Consider the following 17690-nt stretch of genomic DNA (forward strand, 5'->3'; position numbering starts at 1 on the left):
AAAAGCTGTAATTTTATAAAATCCCTTTTATCTTTTCTACCATAATCACTTCTGATTAAAATCCATGGCACAGTAATATTTTGCTACAAAAATAAATAAGTAGAATTTTAAGATGCTGATATGTTTGTAAAAAGTGTGTGAAGACCACAAAACAAAAGTGAAAACAATGAATGAAAATGATATAGTTCTAAAGAAATGTCGTTCTGTGTAACAAAAGGATATTGCCTCTCATAATTGTCTACACTTCATTTTCTAATTATCTTTCAGAACAATTTTATAACTTTCTTTTAAAAATAACGTCACTTTAAAACTGTCACTATCTCTCTCTTTTAGACTCTCATTGAAAATATGGAAATAAAGATGGAAAAGCTGTACAATTTACTGATGAGCTACACAAAGATGTCATCTATTTAGTTTGGCATAAAAAGAAAGATAGCAATGGTTTAGAGGAAAAAAAAACTCAAACACATTATGATGGCCCATGAACTACACAGTAGTTTCATTTTTCCAAGGGCCAGTTTTGATATTTCCTGTACTATCTGAGCTGTATATCATGGCTTCATGCACATTTCCCTTGAGAATCCCATTGTGATTCGTCGTATTAAATGGCAATGACTGTGTCCGTGGGTGCATTTCAAAATGAGCTGGATGGTGCACAGTGTCACTTTCTGGCATTTTAGCACAAGTATATATTACAGTACTTGCGTCGCTACTTTCAGGCTGGTTGACAGTAGGATATGGGTCGCTTTTAGAGCAGCAGGCCCGCCTGTGGCCCGACTGGCTATCATGCGTGCTGTGGGGACTGTCTGTGTGTGAACTGTGGATACTGCCATCAAGACTTGAAGGAATGTGATAGGCGTATTCTCTTTCACCTGCAGACCTATGCCGACTGAAATAACGTGGCTTAGTTCTGCTTTTCAGGCATCTATGAATGTGCATGTTGGGTCTGAAGGTTCCCTCGTTGTGGACATGAATGTGAGCTTCATCATCAAGTAGCTGATCACAGTGCATTTTTGCACAACATGGTGTCACAGGTGAAAGGCAGTTAACATGATTTTGAACCGCTTGTAGATTAGTAAGTTTGCAGTGGCTGGCTGCTGGATGATTAAACACAGCTGATTTGTTGGGACATGGTGATTCCTGAAGACAAGGTGCATGAACTTGAGTGTCACCATTGACATTAACTTTTGGGCGCACATTAACTTGGACAGAATAGGTGTTCCTTCTAGATGGGCAACAGGACCACCAGCAATGCCAGACATCATCTCGCTTTGCACAGTGATGGATCAGAATGAAAAGCCCCAAGGTCACGCAGAAGGCTCCGTAAAGACAGCTAAATATCATATCCAAGAAATGACCTTGAGATACTGCAAGTGCTCCAAAGGTCCAGGTGGCAGTAAACAGAAACAAAGTGAATGCTGCGGCTCGAAGCTGAGCCTTAAATGAATGCTCATTTTCCAATAAGGAAGAAGAAATCATGGAGCAGGTTGCCTGGGGAACAGGCACAGAGTCTGTAATATGACCATGGCCCACCTCAGTACTTGGAATTCTCTGCGGGTCTTCTGTCTTTTCCTTTAATTCATACTTGCGTTCAGGATGGCGCTTCAGTTGCACGTATGTGCAGAGAAAGTAAATGCAGGTGATTAGCACAATGAATGCTACTGGCCCATAAAAAGCACCAAGACTGGGCTCCCATGCCATCCAGCAACTGAAAACAACAAAAAAAAAGAGAATCAAGCACATTTCATAGCCTTCATTAAATATGATGAACAATTGATCATTATGAAATTGGGCTTTCTGACTAACTTATATGACCCAACAGTATCTCAGAAGTTTGGGTGAATTCATTGTGTCTTCAATATCAATTAAGCTGAGCCATCACTTGAATATTTTCTCATAGAATAAAATGTCTAATACAATTTACAGGCTATTAAAGCTGAAAATTTCCACGAAATGTAGGCCAGTTTAGACTAGAATTGCAGTGAAGTATAAGACCATTTATGTAAACCCTTTTTTCTGCTATTAAAAATGTCGGTGCTAATACTTTGATTAAAAAGCAAATGAGGCATAGTTTATATGATCTGTGTAAGCAACAGAAATGTACAGGTTCCAATGGTTTGTATCAATCAACATTGTTCCTGAAGATTGTTCTCACACAATTTTCTTGTTGCCAAAGTAGAGAACAGCCTGAGTAATAAGAAAGGCTGACAAAAGAATTCCAGTGGGATAGCCACTGCTTTCTGCAGTGAGTGGACCCAAAAGATATCTGTCATTTCCAAATTCTGCACCATTTCTGGCAGTTAATTTACATAACCTTGAATATCCTCAGAAAAATTAAGGAAATTGATAGTCTTTTTGTGATATACCAGCAGCATAATATTATTGTAGCATGGATCATTATTTGCTGGGCTTTAAGTAGTATAACCATCACAGGTTTAGTTTAGGGCACCTTAGAGTAGTTAACGGGCCAGCATGAGCTGAATAAGCCTTAGTCAGCTGCATAATTTCATAGCAGTCTAGCAGGACTGTCCTGAGGATGAATGACCTAATCAAATAAACATAGGGAAAGAAAATACTTCTGGATAATGAAATCCCAGATGGAAGGTGGGAGAACTTGGGTCAGGAGAGGAATATTTGCCTAGTTTTCTCTATGATTTGCTTTTAGCCATGGTTAGAGACAGGGAACAGAGCTGTATAAATCAGTACAGGCTGTTACACGCTAAATATTGCATGGATTTCTGGAAAAGGAATAAGTTACTTTCCTTATCTGTTTTATAAGGATAAGAAGTAATGGGCTTAAACTCCATCAAAATATATTTACATTAGATTTTTCACAGAATCGTTTAGGTTGGAAAAGACCTTTAAGATCATTGAGTCCAACAGTTCACCTAGAACAAAGAGAATTTCAAAAAGTTTCCCACCTGTTAGGACAATTAGGATAATAAGCTGTTGGAATAAAGTGTGGTCTATCCATTACTGGAGCATTTAAAGTATCTCAGATAAATAATTTTCCAGGAATGGTTTGGATATAGCTAATTTCCCACTCGGTCAGAAAGACAGACCAGGTGATCTATCATGATCCATTCAAGCTCCAGAAGTGACACTGTGTGACACATCATCATCATTTAGGCGTGTGTGATTGGTTGCAGTCCCTCCAACACAACAGGGAACCTTCTGATACCACATTTTTGTAAAGCCTGGAGTCATCTACCACTTACTATAAAAGGGCAGAATGAATTCTTTTCCCAGGCTGAGAACTTCTCAGCCAAAAAGATGCAGTATTTATCACAAGAAACTGCAGAATAACTACTTCAAATGTTTAAAATCTGAACCTTAAAACACACATTTATTAATGAACTTACAAAGACTCCACAGAGTATATATTTTGCTGTCAGACATGCACATAAAAATATTCTCTGTGAAAGGGTAGGTGAGTTACTGCCTATATTTAATTGGAGAACCAGAGACCACAAGCTACACAAATACTTGAACTACCTTTGAATGCTGCATATTTAATGAAAAGTGGAGAATGGAATGCTCACCTGTGGAACAGTCTCTTGGGATGCTCTTATTTCAAGTGGAATCTCATTCACTTGAAAAAATCTGTTCCATATTAAAAAGTTCCAGTTTGTGCATCTACATTTGCTGTACTAATATTATTAAAAATTAATAAGGCATATAACACACGATGCTGTTGTTGAATTAGAAGCTGTCTTTTTACTCAGTCTTATAACCTGTCCCTTGTTTTTTGTACAGACTGTATTAGTAGGTATTGATTTGCTATGATTAACACGATTAAAGAAGTATAACCTCTGTAACTATGTCAAAATGAAAAACGTCTCACATTTATGAACATAAATAATTGAGGCTCTCAATATACTGTTGATTGTCTAATTGGATAAGTTTGAATAAATATATGAATATGAGTTGGGCCCTAGGCAGAGCAAACAGCCATGGTATGTACTAATTTATTACCAGAATTTAAATTTTAATTACCTGTAAAAATACCTTTGAGGAGCCAAATGCTCACTTATAAACCACTCTCCTTTTTTTCCACTTTTCTTACCCAGAACATAACTAGTTTCAAGTGTATTACAATAGATGTTTGAAGCAGTAACTGAGTGATGTCCTCCAGAGTAGTAAGTGCTGGCAGAGTAATATATCCATTAGTGTGCCAGTCATTGCCACGCTGATCATTTGCACAGAAAGTATTTAACTTTGCAGTCTGACTCATTTTCTGCTACGCTTTTACGGAAAGACTTACTGTACTTTATTGATATCTTATGTTCTGTGCCAGAAATTAATAACAATGTGAAGCCTGGACAGCTTGTGGAGGTATACTGAACACTAACACACTAGTAAATGAGAGGGCAATGTCAGAATTGCAAGACATTGTGACTGGAATATTTCCAGGTGGTGAAAATCCAAAATAATTGGGTTTTAAGGGAGGGATGGAGGGAGAGGAGGGATTTTTACTTGTCTTTTTTTCACATAATCATTTGCAAATTACTTTAAGTCACATGAAGGATAAAAAATTCAAAGTAGGTAATGAATTGAAAGTATTTAATTAATTAGTAGCTCAATTAAATATGCTATCCATTAGGTATTTTTAATATCCTTTCACTTATTTGGATGTAAATGGAGAGTAATTTAGTAAATGAAAAGTGATTCTATTGACTGTAATAGAGTCAAATTGATAGAGGTGAAACAGCAAGCCCCAGATTAAGACATTGCTCTTCCATAGCTATTATTTAATAACATTTCACAATAAATGTCATCTCAAATGGGACATCTATACTCTTTATGAAGTCAGTTACATTTATCAGCATAAGAAAAAGAGTATGTTTTCCATAAAAGTTTTATGATAATAGCTTATACTTACTATGGTGCATTGCCTTCAATCCCATAATTGTTGATATTGGTTGCTGCTGTTATCCCACATATAATAAAAGGAACTCCGCCACTAATCAGGTAAAATCTGTTGAGAGATAATAACTGATATTTTAATTTGCTTGGCTTGTACTCACATATGGCTTTTAAAATAATTGTATTTTATTGAAGTGTCATGAGTATACAATATTGCTGAAACATGAAATGTCCCTAAAACCTAAAAAGCAAGGAATGAAGAGTTGTCACAATAAACACTGCACTTTTTGAAGCAATCAGCAGAAAGCTTAATTAATATTTATATGGACCCACTTTTAACAATCTCGACTTACATCTTTAGTATATGTAGTTGCTGTTACAGTCATATGAGAAACAAAATCTTGTCTAATGAAAGAACCTACATCTCAAATGAAGTTATTCCACTCACCTAAACATTTATATTTAAGAGTTATTAAATATGCAAGCATTATAAATTAAAGATATTCAGACAGAGCAGCTCTACTCACTTTAACTTGAAAATGTTCCTAGGGAAATTCAGTGGAATCACAGAAACATTTTCCTAACTTCTGGATGTCAAAATAAACAGAGTTCAGTTAGGCAAAAAGAAAAGGGGCAGTCCACTTGGAAAAATGGGGGTTTTTTCTGCACAAAGGAGCAAACTAGAGAAATCAGGAGGATTAAATACCTTTTGCATATACCACAATTTTCTTCACTCATTCAATACTCAGCCTTGCAAATGCATTAAAATTTGAGGGCTTCTAAGATTTCATCAAGATCTCATAAATATCCAAGAGTGTTAACTCAAGTGTTAATCTTCCTGTAAAGACCTATATAGGATGACTGAAAGCACATAGTTTTATCTCTCTTTAACAGGCTAAATAACACTGAACTACTTGGAAGCAGCAGTCGTTCCAAAGTACAATCATTTGGGTATGTTGAAGTCTCACTGAAGTTGACATCCTGCCTTCCTTTGTCCAAATTCAGCAAAATATACCATCACCACATTTTCCATTTATATAAGCAAAATGCAACTTTATCCATGGAGCACAGTGCTTCCACTGCTGTGGTCTTTGAGGTGGAGAGCACCAGCCCCACTACATCTGAGGCTACAGCTGGGAGGAATGTTGCTCCGTGACAAAAGGGAAAAATGTTTCACCACACCTAGAAGATCAGCTGCTTCTCTGAACATCCTGACTCATTTCCTGCTTTAACCAATGTTCTTCTGTCAGTAGACAAAATTAGTTTCTTTTCAAGACACTCATCTGGTTTGGGAAACAGTGTGCAGAGATACAGATGCTCCCCAATCACTGCTATGCTATCCATAAGGACTAAGAGGAACCTAGTAATGTAAGGGATATATTTTGACCAGAATCTGGCCACTAGTTTTCAATAATGTGTTACAAATACCCTGAAATTTCACAGCCAGTGAAAGACAGGAGTTTTAAAGAAACAGTTGTAGTAAGATTAAATGAATCAGCATTTAAAGCAAACCCAGAATTAGTGTTAGAATTTCTTAACCTCTTTTCCCCATCTCCTCCTGAAGCAGAATTAGAGGCCAGGCCTCTGAAAATTTCATGTTAACATTTACAGACAATCTTTGTCCTAATGGTATAAACTGTAAACAAAGCAGAGAAAATAATCTTCCACATTCATAAAAATTCCCTTTAGATTTCATAACTTCAAAGTCATTAAGTATATATTTTTTCTTCAAACTTGACTTATTCTGTAGAGCTCAACAAATTCCAATGAACAAGCTGCCTCCTCACAAAATTCATTCATTCACTGCAATTTAATGATTGTACATATCTTTTAGCTTGAGCACATTGATTAAGCCAGCTTAATAGCTTATTATTATTTTTAACAAAGACATGTTCAATGACATTTTTGAAATTCAGGAAATTACTAATGCAAGCAATGAGGCATAGAAAAGTTAATCCAAATTTATCTAAGAAATAGTAAGGAGCAGAAAAATAGGAATACAGAAGTAAGTATAGTAAACTGCACTTCAAACTCATCTGAAGTGATTACACCATAGAATTTACTTACAACGCAATCTATAATTTCAGGTTTTTTTGCAGTGCTGCCACTTTTTACAGATTGGATACATACATTTAAATCATATCCTTATCTCAAGTCACAGACAAGTGAGTAGTTGGATGTCAGATAATCTACTTCCTATCTCACACTTTCAGCAGGCTGCTGATGCTGCAACACTAGCATCAGCTGTTCTGGAAGCCCTTAGCTACACAGTACCTCAAGAGTGTGGCAAAATCCAGCAAAATTCCTTTCCTGGCGCATTGTTAAGGAGGAGAAAATATATTCTAGAAATGATATAAGGTGAAGTCAAATGGTTTCAGTGTACCTGATGTGCACTGTACTGATATCCAACAGAGCACGCTGTCTGCCCTGTCTCATTGCGGAGGGGAAAAAAAAAAGCAAAGTAGTAAATAGAAATGACAGTGTATACAGATGATTCTTCTTGGGTGGATTCAGGACTTATGAAGGGGGAAAAGTCTGCCAAATAGAAGAAAAGTCAGCAAGAGTGGAAATATAATCAAAGAAGTGGATGTTGAATTCTGTATGCAGGAGTGCATACTGTTACCCATTTGCACAAGCTCATAGATACCTTAAACAGTATATAAGATACCTCAAACTGTATATAAAGAAGAATAGGCCACACTGGAAAGCCACCAAAGAGAAGAAACATTGTTCAAGGAGATCCAAATACATGTTGTGAGGAAGTATATTTAAAGTTAACAAATTTAGAACAATCTTTCCAAACATTCGTTTCTATGCAATCATTAGATTTTATCAATTTCTTCTTTTTCACTCAGATGAGATGATTAGAACAAATAATTTTGAAGAAAATGCTGAAGTAGAATGGATAGGGAATGAATAAAAAGTGAAGAAAATGCAAACAATAAATACCTATGCTTCATATTTCTAGAAAATATTTTATCTCAGAGAATGAAAATGCTTTATAACATTAATTAATTTAGCCTTACAGCACCCTGTGTGGCTGAGAAACATTATTATCCCTGTTGTACAGATGAGAAAACAAGCAAGGAGAGATTAAGTGTTCAAGGTCACACAGGAAATCTGTTTCAGAACAAGACTTCTTAATTCCCATCCTACATTTAAACACAAGGCACCTCTTCATTACTGTAAATGAAGTGACTGGGCAAACCATACCATGCAGGAGTTTGCCTCCAAGCCAAAGAAACACAATTGCATTTCTGTGAGTTCAAGCAGGAGCAAAAAGAATATAATCTCATCTAAATAATTGCCTGCTTAGGGTAATTCTCTCCCAGTATTCGCTAAGCCTTGCCAATGACTGCCTGTTACTGTCTACAAAGTCTGACTTGGGGACAAGAAGCCCATGTGCAATGTTCCCTGTGCAGCCCTAATACTAACATCCACAGGTATTTCACATAACACTTGTCTGAGCAACTACACCATGCAGATTTTCCAGTGAAGTGGTCTGAGTGTAAGGCTTGTAACTAGAGATGCTGGGTCCTGCTGCTTTGGCTGCTGCAGCCATCTTTCAGTGTCATTCATGAGCAAAAGTAAGGGGCAATGCTCCTCTCTAGTAGTGCTCCTTCACAGAACAATATAATAAAGCAGTATCAGAAGGATACTGTAGATTGCACAAGTGCATGCATTTCAACCATTTTTTCCCCTCTTCCTCAAGTATATTTTCTTATTTTGAAAATAATAAATCTTTTTGTTACACTGTTTGCCTTACATTTACTACTTCCTGTCATGATTGTCTTTTAGTTTGAAACCTTTAAAGGTCTATATCCTTTACCTTTTCTACTACTGAGATAATTTAACATTGTTTCTCATTAAGCCAGTGGGCTATCTCCTTGTCAAAAAAGAATATGCAGTATTTCAGGATCCAGAGCCAATTTCGTCAACTTATATTACTCTTCTGCCCTTCAAGAATGCAAACAGCAATATTCAGTCTAACAGTATATCCAGAAGTAAGAAGACAGAAGAACTCTGCTCTGACAGATGTGACTATGATGAAGCCAGCTAACACAGAGGGATTGGCTGTAGCTAAGATAGCCATGTATGCTAATCTTTAAAGACTGAGAAACCACAGGGAGGAAATGAAAACAAACTTTTAGCTAAAATTTGATCTTGACAAGCAACTAATTTATATAATATTTTAAGACTGTTTTACAGGGAAAACTGTAAACTATCTGTGGGACAATTTGTGGCTTTGAAGCAACTGCCAAGCAACTGCTTGAATGGCCTTTGAGAAGAGTTTCTAAAATTTGTATGTGGTTGTTGCGGCCACCCAGGGATGTTCTGGTGATTCCTAGCAGGCTTTCATGTCAGCATACATTTATTTACTGAAGCTCATTCTATCACGTTTCCACTAATATTGTTATCCAAATTAATTAGATTAAAACTAGCCTGGTAAACCTCAGCGTGCTGCACTTACATTTCTTAACTGCAATGTAGGCAAACCTATGGCCTCACAGCCAGGCTATGCAGACATGCTCAAATGACATGCTATGTGCAGTAACGTGGGGAGAGTCATACTCATTGAACATTAGAGGGAACCCCTAAGTTCCTGCTGCAACTGCCTGAAACCAGTAAGTACAGTGGTTTTTATTACATGCGCTAACACAAACAAAAAAAAATCCCAACAGAGCATCAGACACTGCTTGAGGTGATGTCCCTCTATTGACATCATGCTTACTGATTTGCAGCTTCCTTTCAGCAAGAACTCCCCATGTAGGGCAAACCCTACCACAAAATACTGGGAGCTACATAGACAATTTGATAGAAACAGGATAATGTCAGCAAGAATGACTGCAATAGCCTGCAGGCACCATCTATTCTGCTAACTTAACACACAGTATATGCTCCTAAGTTTATTTCCATAAATATTACTCAGTAAGTCAGCAAGTAAAAGGAGAGTTCTACCCAGTGATGAATTTTTTGCTTGAGTGTCTGGCTATTCTCTGCCTCAAAATTGTTTCCATATTAAGAACCTTGACTCTGGAATGAATTCTTCCAAAAAGGACTAGATCTTGGCTTTGTGGGTGTAATGAAAGACATTTAAAAGTTTTTTCTGCAGAGGTTAGCAGAATGGCAGGAAGTAATTTAACAGCTTCAAAGAGTCTTTATCGAAGACATTACTTGATTAAAATGTACGCATATTTATATGTGTCCCTCCATGTGTGCACAAGTTTAAAAAGGCACATGTTAGAGATATAGATACCAATGCAACATTAATTATTTTCATTTTCTTCAGTATAAAAATAAATTCATGGATTTAGCTCTACTTACTTCTAGAGCATACTACATATAGGAAGAGATGTCAATCTATTATCCAGTTGCAAAATAAACATAGAAATAAAGGAGGAGTCACGGCAAGATGACTTTCCCTTTTATTTTTCCTTGAGCTGGGATTTAACATCTTTGTGAAAATAACCCATATAGAAAATGGTCATTAACTTCTGAGCTAAGCAGATGCCACAGTTCAAGTACCCAGCAGGCAGGCTGACAGATAAGTAGCTGCTCTGTAGAAAGCTGAATTTATGAGAATGAATTTCAAATTATTCTTCCTGAATTTTTCATGCATCACATCATTTCACGGTCCTTTTTTCTGGGAATTTTGATAAAATAAAGAGTTTGTAGAAATGATGGGATTATGAAGATATAATTTTAATTTAAGAAAAAAGTAATTTGGAATCCTATTCCCAGATAGCCTTGTCTTATGAACATATTTACAAATACCATCTTAGTTTTGCTTCATGGCCTTGTTGAAGAGACATGGCCTATATTTTTTAAGTGCCTTTTCCCTGTTCATTCATCATAGAGGGAACAAAGATCACTGAACAGGTAGTTATTAATTTTTATATATATCCCTTCTTTTGAGATCTTATTGCAAATTAAGAGCTTCGTAAACATTAATTATCTTCATAGCGTCCTTGTGAGAATATGTGTAATATTCTCCATTTAGAGTCAGAGACTAAAACAGAGATGAATGACAAAACCATTAAGAAAAGTCTCTGCAGATTTGTTTGCTCAGCTTAAGAAGTTCGTGCCTCCATTAGACAAAACTAGACTCTAATTTTGTATTAAAAATGGTCATGAGGTAGGAGTTTAAATACTTTGCTGGATCTGCCCTTAGAGACTTATAATAGGGGAACTTGGGCAATAAAGTGGGAAAACACTAGTCAGCATGACAGACAGGAAACTTCACCTATCAAACGGCTTCAAAAACAATTGCTTCTCTCACACAAGACCATTACACTCACACCCTTTCCTTACAAGAGAGATGTTCCAGTTCCTTGATGATCTTGGTAGCCCTGTGCTGGGCTCTCTTCAGCAGTTCCCTGTCTCTTGAACTGCGGAAGTGGGCACAGTACTCCATGTGTCCTTACTAGGGCAGAGTAGAAGGGGAGCAGAACCTCCTTCAACCTGCTGGCCATGCTTGTTAATGACCCTCAGGATGCCATTGGCCATGTTGGCCATGAGGGCACACTGCCAGCTCACATTTAGTCTGCTGCTCACCAGAACTCCCAGGTCCCTCTCCATGGAGCTGCTCTCCAGTAGGTCAAATCACAGCTTGTACTGGATAAACTCAAGAACTCAAAAAATCACATATCATATATATATAATGGTAGAATCATATAATGGTAGGGGTTGGAAGGGACCTTTAGAGATCATCTAGTCCAACTGCCCTGCAGAAGCAGGTCCACCTAGATCAGGTCGCATAGGAACATGTGCAGGTGGGTCTTGAAGATCTCCAAGGAAGGAGACTCCAGAAATTTCAGAAAAAAGAGAAGGGAGTTTCATTTATTTAGAGATAACTGCATTGTCTCTTGGTGAGCCAGACCAAATTGAAGACCCGCTGTATCTAGGAAGCACGAGAGACATTGCCTTTATTTTTTTAATGCTTTACTGGAGAATGCCTTGAGGGCTGTTGGAAATCAGAGACATAGATGATTCTTACAGTGCATTCCATGCAGCAGTTTAGCTCTATTGACTCCTATTCCTGCCTAGGCTTAAAGAATGAATAACTTGAGTCAGGGTAAGGAGGTACTCATGTTGAATGTACTTCTGAAGGAAAGAAGTAGGTAAAATATTAAGCATCACATTGATGAGAAAGAAAATACATGTACTCGTATTTCTTAAAGAATCTATATTTTTAGAAGTTTAAAAAAAGCATGGAGCTCATAGAAAAAAAATTGTTTACGTGAATGCTTGGAAAGAAATAATAGGAGGAGAAATACTACTCATGCTTTGAGTATTTTCTGTTTGCACAATAATTTTATCCCTAGGGAACACAACAGGGCTTTCAATTCTATTTCCACAGTTAATTACTAGTAGTAAAATGGCTGATACTCTTGTTCAGAGCAATTCATTGCTACCTCATTTTTCCAGACATTTGACTACTCTGGCATGGAGCTGTTAGCTGAAATTACTTTGCAGTTCCAGCCTACTGAATCAAACACAACTGCTTCACCGAGCATTGCAGTACACCTTTAGAAAGTCAATTACCATCAGGATGTCCTTCTGGTTTTCAAAGGTGAGAAAAGAGCCATTAACCTATCAACCCTCATCAAGACAAGAAATCCTGATAACAGCATATATATGACACTGCCATTGTATATAATATGAAAGTGAAATGAAAAGTAAAGAACGCAAAGATAGTGATAATAGGTGCTGTACCCTTAGATTGTCACATTTAATATTCGATTCATATTATATTAGTATCAATGTTTTATGAATATCTGTCAAATCACCTTGAATTTTAAACAGAAAATATGAATTTCTTTGTTATATTTGATGTAATATTTCATTAAGCCTGCCAAAGGAACCAAATGAAATGACTAGCAGGAGGAAAAATTTGGATCAATTGTGAAAGTCACTGACAGGGGGTTCTGGTCAATGTTCTCCTATGACTAAATTTTTAAATTATATTTTTCAAAAGGAATTTATGTCAATCCTGTATTTTGTTATGGTAGCCACCAACATAACTTCCTGAATTCCCCTGTGTTTCCTGCATTGTAGAGTTTGGCACTTACTTGCTTTGTAGGCAACATTTTTTTTTTTTCAAGAAGGATGCTTTTTCTTCTGCACCAGTTTTTAAAAATGTCAATTATACCAGTCAAGTCCTTATTTTGCAATTTTTACATCATCTGAAAATACATTATTTTCAACTTTCACAAGAAAAGAATCTTTACAGAGTTTATTCAGAGGTCATTTATTCACTACTAGGTATATGTCTGGTTTTAGGTTTGTTGTATTAAAAAAAAAGATCTTCTGAGATGTTATTTTTTATTATCAGCTATATTGCCAAGTTAGAGTGGAATAACTTTGACTGTATGAGTTTCACTGTCCATTTTCTAGAGAATAATACACTCAGTTTTATTTTCTAAGTTCTTTCACTGTATATGCACAGAATGATTCAGAAGATATTCATGACCAAGCAATCAATGTTACTTCATGAAAGTCTTCAACAGTGACTTTACTGGTAGACCCAGGTGGCTTGTTCTTAGATTTGCTTAGCTGAGCATTCAAGCCATATGTGTGCAAACAGAAAATGAAAAGAGCATACAGGAACTCCTGGGAAATATCTTTAGGGAGGATATATTAATCCTATTATCCTAAATTCATATCTTCTTTTCCTTTTCTCTTATATAAATCAATGATCTCATATGAAGGGCAAGATCTTTGCCCATAGTGCCAGAGGGGAGTTGAAATTGTTTAGAAGAGAAAAATACAAGAAATACTTCAGAGATGTGAATTTCCACAAAAGCTACATTGTTAATTTGCACATCTTTTTGCAAACCTTGTATCTTTTGATGCAATATTAAGCTCCAGTTCCAGAGGGCAGATGATAAAGACTCTCAGCTTTCTCTATCAAACTTGACACAGAAACAACTGAAATCTGATTTCCTACAGATTTTGTCCTACGATTGCCTTTGGTGTCTAAAAGGTGTGAGATCCTCTTCAAATCCTTCCCATAGTTATGTCATCTTTTATCATTTCAGCCTTCCCTTATGTTGAGATATTTATCTTTGTTATTCGCTTGCCCATCTGGACATGTGAACCAAGAGCTTAAGTATTTCTGCCCATCTCAGGCTGACTAGTCAAGCTATTAGTCAAGGAAAGTCTCATCGACAGTCACACACTTAAATTTAAGGTGATCATAATGCAAATAAATTTCCATTGTAGAAAATTATAGGCAAAATATGGAAAATGTGAACTTTAATGGTTCAAAAGCTACTAGACAAATAAAAATCTTAAAATTCACCATTTAAAAAAAATTTTCGTTTTTTACACTAATACTACAATTTTTACTTTAGTTTAGTGATTCTTGAATGATGGCTGTTGGCATTACTACTTAGAGAAAATACAGTAGCAAGAAAGCATAACTCCAAGAATCTAAAAAGACTTTTTATCCCTTCTGTTGGCCCTGAAATATTCAAGCATCTTATAAAGCCTATTTCATAGAATCATAGAATGGTAGGGTTTGGAAGGGAACTTTAGAAATCATCTAGTCCAATCCCCAAAACTAAACATTCTCCCTGTCGGGGAATTGATATTTGATTGATATAGTCCATTAAAACAATGTTTAGAAAATTTAATGTTGCCCCATTTTTTTCTGAAAAAAAATATTATTGACATTCTTCAATGAAAATGAAAATTTGAGCTTCACACGTAATTGTACGTATAACTGCTGATTGCATCAACTGGTTTCTGTCATAATAGTGACTGAGTGGTTACTGTTACACAGAGTAATCTTAAAAATACTTTAAAATTATACATGTTCTGGCCACTGTGTAATATATATATATTTAACATTCAACAGATCAATATTTAATATATTCATATGAACTTTTAAGTTAATTTCTTATGAAGTTTACAAAACAATAGTAAATTTAATCTCCTTACCTAAATTTCTTCACTATATCCAATACATACTCTTAAAAGAAACTGACCCAAAATACTAATTTATACCTTGTACAGATAATATGTGGAGGTAGCTCTATTGGCTTTTAAATATTAAAACTTCAAAGTATCAAAACATTCTTATTGAATCTGAGGATTTTATCAATAAAGTTATAAACCCCTCACCTTCAAAATATTGTTAAGTATTAGGTACTACAACCCCAAAATTAAACAGTTAGTGTTTCAGGCTTCTGCATCTGTGGTTTTACAATTACGTGTTAATCACAATTTACTTCTACCTTCCATCTATTTAGGTAATTGGGTTTATTTTCAACTGCATGTATCTAAAATCTAATCACACAGCTAGAGCAAGATGTAGCCTCAGGCAAAGTGAGAGGACAAACAGTCTTGTTTAAGACATAAAGAAACCACACACTAAATAAAAATAATATCATTTTGCTTATTAAATCTTCTTGATCTACGGGAAGTATTCAGTCACAAACCCAGAGGGCCATTTAAAATCGAAAAGCATTTACACAGATGATCCACAGAAACCACAAACCTCTTTCTGTTGAATCTTTCCAGCTATCAAGCTTTTGTCATAGAGAAATCAAACCCACATTTTTAGAGTAAAGATGAAACGGTTTCCTGAAAGGAACTGTTGTTGCTGTGAAGGCACACAAGCAGGTTTTGAATTCCTCTAAAGTCACACAAAGTCAGTGGAAGGCACAGATGTTAACATCCTAAGACACACCCTAAATGATTTGGCATATAAATTCTGAAGGCACTACATTTTTGCATTATTTTCCAAGACTGCGCAATGGAAAATCTAAAAAAAGTATTATGCAATTTAAGCATGGCTCTTCTTTTTGTATTTCTATTCTCCTATCGTCTTTGTTGACAAATACTTGCTGAGGAAAAATATCTCAGTACTCACATGAAGCAGCAGAACAGAATAGAGTGTCTGCCTCAATAATTAACTTGCACTCCACCAAGAGTTACTGAAAATGTACACACCAGAAATGTAAAATGGGAAGTTGCAAAATATAGCTCAGGTAAAACATGATTATTAAGATGAACATTATTAACATTATTAAGATGAAACACTTCATTTTTTTCCAAATAGATTTTTTTTTCCTGAATATCTATTACCTAATTACTTCTAAATATTGACTTTCCTTTTCAGAATAAGAAGACATATAAAAGATGTTGTCAATTCCCATGAATGATAATTCAATTTTAAAGCTGGGCACATTTAGAACATGTCTCTATAGTGAATGGAACCACTGCTTATACCTCAATTGACCCATACAGACAGAAAACATTAGAAATCCAAACCCTATTAATTTGTTTAATTGTTAATAACTGCTCTCCTTGACTTGATAATTTGATGGTATTCCAATATTTTTAAATACACATTTTATTACTTCTTTTCAGCTTTTACTTAGGAATCCCTATTAACTGACAGTTTCATTTTCATGTATTTCAAGTGTAACACATTCCTCAGTTTTGGTATATATGAAAAAAAAAAGCTGTATTTCTTTTTTTTCATGGCTTAAGTGTTAGCTGGACCAAGCAATTTTAAACCCATGTAGCAATGAATAATGTGTTCAGATATTTTTCCAGAACAAAAAACAATAGCTTTCATATCATTGAATACATTCCATTTTTGTTAGGACACAACATAGTTCCATACCTGCTTAATGCTACAAACATTGACTGGTCAGTGTATGCTGACCAATCTGAGCAAAAAACTACTATTCATAAAAACATGCCCTGATGCAAGAAACAATTTAAAGTTTACTTTGGCACAGTGAAGTAGAAGTCATTTGGTGCAGCAAACTACTACCCCAAGAACAAATGGTGCTCATTTCCTTATGAGGTAGGGATACTTTCAATTTTCAGGGATGGAAAATCACTTTTGTCATCACTATTTTTATTTCTGAAGTTTTCTAGAAATTCATTAAACTTCTGGAAAGGTTGAATCAGAGTCCTGATGAACTGTGGCAGAATGAGGTGGCCACCATATGGTAAGTTTCTTTTACTATACCTTGTATGTTTTTTTAGTATCTAGATATTTAATAGATATAAAAATATATACAAATATATTTATCAGGGGACTGGAGCATCTTTAAGGATAGGCTGTGGGACCTGTGACTGTTCGGCCGGGATGAGACTGAGGGAGGACTTCATTAATACTTACAAGTATTTGAAAGATGTATTTCAAGGGGATGGGGCAACACTTTTTTCTGTAGTGTCCAGTGATAGGACTAGGGGTAATGGACAAAAGTTGGAACATAAAAGTTCCACTAAAAAGTAAGGAAAATCTTCTTTACTCTAAAGGTGATGGAATCCTGGCACAGGCTGTCCAGGGAAGGTATGGAGTCTCTTTATCTGGAGGTTTCCAAGCCTGGACACATTTCTGTGTGACCTGATCGAGATGGATCTGCTAGAGCAGGGAGATTGGATAAGATGATCTTTAGAGGTCCCTTCCAACCCCTATAATTCTGTGATATAAAATACATCTATATAAACCATATATATAGTTTAAATATATTATGTGCAATTTGATGGGACTTTCTTGTGCTTATAAACACGATATTATACATTATGTAGCTGTGAATTTTAACTTTACCTATGAAATTTGGTGATGTTCTGTTAAACTTATGAGGTTCACAAGATTAAGAGTGAATTTTTTGTGCATTATTTCAGGCCTATTCCAGGTGAAAGCTAAAAGGAAACAGAACCAGGATGGGAGGAAGAAATAAGGTTCTTGGAGATTTTTAAACACTTGACTAGATGAGACTTTGAGATAACTTTTAAGGTGGATCTACTCTGAGTGGATAAGTTACAGATATTTCTGCCAAAGTAGGATTTTAGGA

The 17690-nt window shown here is 35.8% G+C and overlaps 1 protein-coding gene across 1 annotated transcript in view; it reads right to left on the reverse strand.

Annotated features, from left to right (window-relative positions):
- Nucleotides 1-229: 229 nt before the first annotated feature.
- The window catches only part of LOC104563462 (adhesion G protein-coupled receptor A3), a 289529-nt gene continuing 272068 nt past the window's right edge, over nucleotides 230-17690 (reverse strand). The window contains exons 18-19 of the mRNA XM_062001296.1: nucleotides 4883-4978; nucleotides 230-1708 (exon numbers count right to left, since the gene is read on the reverse strand). Coding sequence (XP_061857280.1) covers nucleotides 487-1708; nucleotides 4883-4978 — 1318 coding nt within the window. The 3' untranslated portion in view covers nucleotides 230-486. The remainder of the gene's footprint in view (nucleotides 1709-4882; nucleotides 4979-17690) is intronic.

Source organism: Colius striatus, chromosome 8 (genome assembly GCF_028858725.1).
Source record: "Colius striatus isolate bColStr4 chromosome 8, bColStr4.1.hap1, whole genome shotgun sequence".
Taxonomy (NCBI): domain Eukaryota; kingdom Metazoa; phylum Chordata; class Aves; order Coliiformes; family Coliidae; genus Colius; species Colius striatus.